This window comes from Marmota marmota, unplaced genomic scaffold (genome assembly GCF_001458135.2).
Source record: "Marmota marmota marmota unplaced genomic scaffold, marMar, whole genome shotgun sequence".
Taxonomy (NCBI): Eukaryota; Metazoa; Chordata; class Mammalia; order Rodentia; family Sciuridae; genus Marmota; species Marmota marmota.
The window spans coordinates 10,161,243-10,167,808 of NW_026000205.1; the positions used below are offsets into that span (position 1 = coordinate 10,161,243).

At 43.1% G+C, this 6,566-nt stretch overlaps 1 protein-coding gene across 1 annotated transcript; it reads left to right on the plus strand.

Moving 5' to 3' along the window:
• The first annotated feature begins 2,323 nt into the window (after positions 1 to 2,323).
• On the plus strand, positions 2,324 to 3,444 carry LOC107151668 (zinc finger protein 875-like). Its single transcript, XM_048791255.1, is given in 3 exon segments — positions 2,324 to 2,441; positions 2,444 to 3,241; positions 3,320 to 3,444. Coding segments are annotated over 3 exon segments (1,041 nt in total).
• The last annotated feature ends 3,122 nt before the right edge of the window (positions 3,445 to 6,566 follow it).

Here is a 6,566-nt window from a genome sequence, read left to right on the forward strand (position 1 = left end):
TTTTTCTTCAAGACTGTAATCCTCAGAAAGCAGTTGCTTGTCTTCCCTGTTCATTTACTACCTTGACCTTAACTTGTATTGACAGCTGCAGTGGACATTGGTTTCTCCCTTCCATTACAAATCAAGTGAGCCCCTCTAGTAGCAGCTAATGACTTGGTGGCCTGCCTCACAGTAAGCTACCACATTAACAACTAAGCTAGGATGGAGTGACAGCCATCTACATATGGATTTCCAGTTTTCCTAGCACCATTTGTTGAGGAGGCTATCTTTTCTCCAATGTATGTTTTTGGCACCTTTGTCTAGTATGAGATAATGTATTTATGTGGGTTTGTCTCTAAGTCTTCTATTCTGTACCATTGTCTCTAAGTATTCTATTCTGTACCATTGGTCTACATGTCTGTTTTAGTGCTCCCCAGATGATTAAATATACAGTTATAGCAATAATGTAGCAAACTCTTATTCTTACCTGAGTTCAGTGTTTTTCATGAATAAACACGTCTTGATTTATTTTTGTCTTTGGTTGATTTCTGGTACTGCTGAACAGTACCAGAATAATGTGATAATGTGAAAAGCTCTTGATATGAATTTTCTACATTATAATCTTCTGGATGTCAAACTTCGATAAAGTGCTATGTAGTAAATATTTAAGCTTTTAAGGCCACATACAATCTTGTCAGATTGTCTTCTTTCCTCCCCCAAGATAATTTGAATTCTATTTATTTATTTATTTTAAGTACTGGGGATTGAACTCAGGGGCACTCAACCACTGAGCCACATTCCCAGCCCTGTTTTGTATTTTAATTAGAGACAGGGTCTCACTATGCTTAGCATCTTGCTGTTGCTGAGACTGGCTTTGAACTTGCGATCCTCCTGTCTTAGCCTCCCAAGCCACTGGGATTAAGGCATGTACCACCATACCCAGCTTATTTTAATTTTTTAGAGCTGGGAGGCCCACAGAAATAGGTTGCAAGCTGGATTTGGCCTGTTGGATGAGTTTGCCAACTCCTGCAACAGAAAATGTAATGCATAAAGAGAAATAAAAAATAGGTCTTATGATGGATTTCTACTTGGGAGATAGCTTGTAATATTATGAATCACCAGTGGACATGGCAAAATGGCCTAGGCAGCCCTACTTATGACTTCTCTGAAAATGTTCTTTATTCAGCAGGATCAAAGTTAGAAATTCAACCTTGTCCTTCCTGCCCTCTGGTACTCTCCAGTCAGCAAGTCCTTAGCCAACATGTGTGATATTTAAGGTTTGACTAGCTTAGTTGTTAATGTGGTAGCTTACTGTGAGGCAGGCCACCAAGTCATTAGCTGCTACTAGAGGGGCTCACTTGATTTGTAATGGAAGGGAGAAACCAATGTCCACTGCAGCTGTCATCTGCCTCAGCTCTTTTCAAGTTTATATGCAGGAAATCATCTCCACCCAGGGAATCAGTACCCAGAATATCAGAAAAAACACAGGAACAACCCTTTAATCAATCCTGCTTGACTGACAAAACAAAAATTCAAGAGAGAGAACAAGACTCCAAGCCATTGTTTGGGGGCACAAGTAAAAATGACATATCAAAGTCGTCCTCCAACCTGTAAGGGTAAAAGAAATTGAAGTTAAAGTGTAAAAGACCGGGCATTGTAAAGTTTCTAAACTGCAAAGGCTGGGTAAAATTCCTGAGGCAGTTAAGACAATGCCCTACTGGCTATTTAGTTGATTTATAGCATTCAAGACCCTGTGCAGCTTGTCACGTAGGCATTGCAGGGCCTGGACCAATCAGTTTGAATGTAACCCCCTCCTTAGGAATGACCTATCACTCCAGCCTGACCTGTTCCCGCCAATGTATGTACTAATCAAGTCTAAGAATTATTGTTTGACTTTCCCGCGGTGTATGATGATTTGTTAAAGGAGACTGTGATGCATGTAAAATCCCCGCCCTCCCCAAAAAAGTGTACTTAAGCAGTGCTCAGCCCCTGCTTGGGGCTCTGGGCTGTTCTCCCTTCTTGAGTGGGCACGGAGCCCTAGCATGCTAGATCAATAAATCCCCTTCTGCCAATTGCATGAGTGGTCTCTTGGTGGTCTCTTTCTCCGACGCTTCGCCGGACCCTTACAAACCCAAGTGAAGAACATCCAGTAAAGTCCAAGGAAGGCAACACAATAGTGGATATAAGGCCCAGCCTAGAACAGAAGGCCGACCTTGAGGAAAGGGACAAAGTATTGCATGGTTTGGAAGTCTCAGGATTTGAAGCAATCAAATTTGAAGAGTTTGGGCCAGACTTTATCAAGGAGTCAAACCTACTTAGCCTCCAGAAGACACACACAGGGGAGATGCCGTACGTGTACACAGAGTGGGGACCAAGCTTCAGCAGTATGTCTGTCCTTATCGAAAACCCAAGGACACACCCTGGAGAAAAGCCTTATGTGTGCAGGGAATGTGGGAGAGGATTTACCTGGAATCAAACCTCATCACACACCAGAGAACACACTCAGGAGAGAAACCTTATGTGTGTAAGGATTATGGACAAGGCTTTACTTGGAAATCAAACCTCTTCACACATCAGTGAACACACTCAGGAGTCAAGCCTTTCATGTGCAAGGAATGTGGGCAGAGTTTTACCCTAAAATCAAACCTAATCACACATCAGAGGGCACACACTGGGGAGAAGCCTTATGTTTGCAAGGAATGTGGGCATGGCTTTCGCCAGCATTCCCACCTCATCAGACATAAAAGGACACATTCAGGAGAAAAGCCTTATGTTTGCAGAGAGTGTGAACAAAGTTTTAGTCAGAAGTCCCACCTCCTCAGACACTTAAGGACACATACAGGAGAGAAACCTTACATATGCGCAGAATGTGGGCGTCACTTTAGCTGGAAATCAAACCTCAAGACACACCAGAGGACTCACTCAGGAGTTAGACCTTATGTGTGCTTAGAGTGTGGGCAATGCTTTAGCCTGAAGTCAAACCTCAACAAACACCAGAGATCACACACAGGGGAGAAGCCTTTTATATGCACAGAGTGTGGGCAAGGCTTTACCAGGAAGTCAACCCTCGTTATACACCAGAGGACACACTCTGGGGAGAAGCCATTTGTATGCAGGGAGTGTGGGCGAGGCTTTAATGATAAGTCAACCTTGATTTCACATCAGAGGACACACTCAGGGGAAAAGCCTTTCATGTGCAGAGATTGTAGCAGAAGGTTTAGGCAGAAGCCAAACCTATTTAGGCATAAGAGGACACACTCGGGTTCCTTTGTTTGCAGGGAATGTGGGCAAGGCTTTTGTGATAAGTTAACTCTCATTAAACACCAGAGGGCACACTTAGGGGGGAAGCCTCATGTGTGCAGGGAGTGCGGGCAGGGCTTTAGCTGGCAGTCACACCTCATTAGATACCAGAGGAGCCATTCAGGAGAGAAACCTTATGTTTGCAGGAAATGTGGGGTGTTTTAGTCGGAAGTCAAATCTTTCATCAGAGGATACACTCAAGATAGAAACCTTGTGTGTATAAGTAGTGTAATGAAGCCTTTAGCAAGAGGTCACACTTCATCAGACAGCAGAGGACATGCACAGAACTATGGTTTCAGTCAGCCACTGCTAAAACACCACAGAGGAGACATCTTACAATTGACGGTAGTGTGCACGCCACTGTATTGGTGAGAGTTGCATTTCCAGTTCATCTAAAGGAGGATTGCTGGCCCATTTTCAAGAGCTTTGGCCTTCTCTAGTGGGCGTGCTTTATTGTGGAGTCCTTTAAATAGGGAATGGAGACTATTTCTGTGTTGTTTTCCAAGGACACTTTAACACTCCTTCCCTCATACCCTCATGACAGTACTAGAGCTTGTCTTTTGAAGTCTGTGTGACCTTCTAACTGAGAACAAAGACTTGGCTGACAGCATAGCTGATTTAATGTTGGTTCCTCAGATAATTATTCTTCACAGTCTTCTGTGGGTTTTACCTCCCCAATCTGGGTTTAGAGGGCCATTTTCTAGTGCCTCATCTTTAATATACTGAAGGTGACAACTCTAAATGTTATACGCAAAAAAGTATCCCAGAGCCAACTACTTAGCATCCATTGCTCCCATGATAAGTAGAGACTATACTATGTTGAAAATTTTGAAGAAAGGATAGTAAACAGTGTGAAACAATGAATAATATTTAAATCCATGTCTGTTATTGCCGCAGTCTGGCTGGGCACAATTCAGGAGCCACTTGTCAAAAGAAACGAACTTTATTTTTAGAACCACACACGCCAAACAAAACAGCTCCTCAGGAAAAACCCTCAGAGCCCAACTGCCACCACCAGCTTCCCACATGCCTCTCCCACACCCACAAGCCTCTCCACCTCCCCCAATCCTCCTGCTCTTGAGGCCAATTGGCTGGGTCGCATGGGCGGAGCCAAAAAAGTCCCCCAATGAGCAGCACCGTGGTCTGAAAGGGCAGGGAAACAGCCCAATGAGCATCACTGCAGAGGAACCAATCAGCTAGATGTTGCTGGGGCCACTGTGAGCCAATCATCAGCTGGCAGTCTGAAAGGTTTGCTGGGGCCCCTTAGGCTGTGGCTCTCAACAGTTATGGTCACCATTAGAAGGTTTCATTAAAAAAAAAAAGAGGTGGTAATGAGTTTTAAAATAGCTAATTAAATGTAATTTAATTCTATTTTAATTCAATATTATGTAACAGTCATTAGATCTAAGTATGGTCAGATGACTTCTAGAGCCCTGAGACCTTTTCCGGGATTTGAATGATTAAAACAAATTTCATAATTATACTCATGATACTTTTTTCCGCTGTGCTGAAATTTGCACTGATGGTGCAAAAGCAATAGTGAGTGAAACTAAGGGGGCCTTTGCATAAATCAAGGCAGTGTCACTAAACTGTACTGGGAGATATTTTTTCGCCAGCATACACTGGAGTTAGAAAAGGCAAGTTCCACTGAAGTTCCTCTTCATTGCCTAGCTTTCACAAGGCCCTGGGTTTGATCCCCAGCACTGTAAAAGAAAATAGTAAGTTTCCCATAAAGCATACAAGTTTTTATCAGTCCTTGAATACAATATTTTATAATTACAGTTTTTATTTTGAGATGATTGTAGATTTATGTGCAGTTGTAAGAAATTATATATAGAGATCCTTTGTACTATTTGCCCAATTTTTAAAAATATATTTTTAGTTGTTGATAGATCTTTATTTTATTTATTCATATGTGGTGCTGAGAATCGAACCCAGTGCCTCGCACATGCCAGGCAAGTTCACTACAGCTGAACCACAGCCCCAGCCCTGCCCAATTTTTTAAAAAAAAATTTTTGTTAAGTGCCCCTGAATTAACCTAACCCACTGAGCCACATCCCCAGCCCTTTTTATTTTTTGAGACAGGGTCTCACTAAGTTACTTAGTGCCTCATTGATTTGCTAAAGCTGGCTTTGAACTCATGATGCTCCTGCCTCAGCTTCCCAAGCCACTGGGATTACAGGCATGTGGCAAGCCACCATGACCAGCTGTTTGCCCAGTCTTTAAACTCCACATTACAGTATCACAAGCAAGATACTGATATGTGTACTTTTCAAAACTATTTTCTGTGATGAAATGGGAAATGCACACAAAGCTCTTCTATATCTTCAAGAACAATAGGTTGTTTCAAGGAAACACTTATGTGAGTTGTAAGCTGAACTAGCCACGTTAATAAGGATGTTATTTTTATTTGAAAGATTGATTCACACACATTCAGTAGACATTTGGTCAAAAATGAAGTGATATTTGGGGGTTGGGGATGTAGCTTAGTGATAGAGCACTTGCCTGGCATGCACAAGGCCCTGGGTTCAGTGCCCAGTACTACATATTGCTGAGAGCCAAGGCGGAGTCTGTATGGCCCCTGGCATTTTGCCAACAGTATTGATTGACAGGCGAGGCATTACTATCCGCCTCTGCCGCTACTTTTGAGTTCTTGCACTATTTTAGAGTTCTCGTGGGGATTTCCCGAGAGTTCCCATTGGTTGGGGAAGTGCAGGAGGAGGGATTTCCGGGAGAGATATTTCCGGCTGGGGGTTCCTGGACGAGCCGCGTGGCGTTCGGGAGGATTCCCCGGGAGCTGTGTGAAGTGTTTTCCTGCAGTTCAAAAATAAAGTTTGTTCCTGCTTCAGTGGCTTGTGATTTGTGCCCAGCCAGACTGCGGCAATTGGTGGCCCGTACCCGGAGCCCCGGGACACTCGGGGGTAAGTGACGAAAAAAAGCTGCTCGTCCATAGATAGGACAGGAGCAAATCTGCTCGTCCCTAGGCAGATAGGGCGAGAGGAAAAATGGCCATTTCGAGAAAATGGAAAAGATTGATACAGTATGTTTGTGTCTTGTTTTGTCTCAGTGTATTGTATTGTCTTTGTGATGAAAATATGGAAGGGGTGAGAAGTAAATTTCTAAGGGAAGAAGACACCCCAGTGGAACCAAGAATAGTTAGGGCATGTGTTGATAAGAGCCCAGGAACTCTAGTCAGAAAGAAAAAGAAAGTTCAGAAGAAGAAGGATTATCAGGAAAAAAGTTGCACCAAAAGGCTATTACTAAATACTTTTCATTACCGGAGGGTG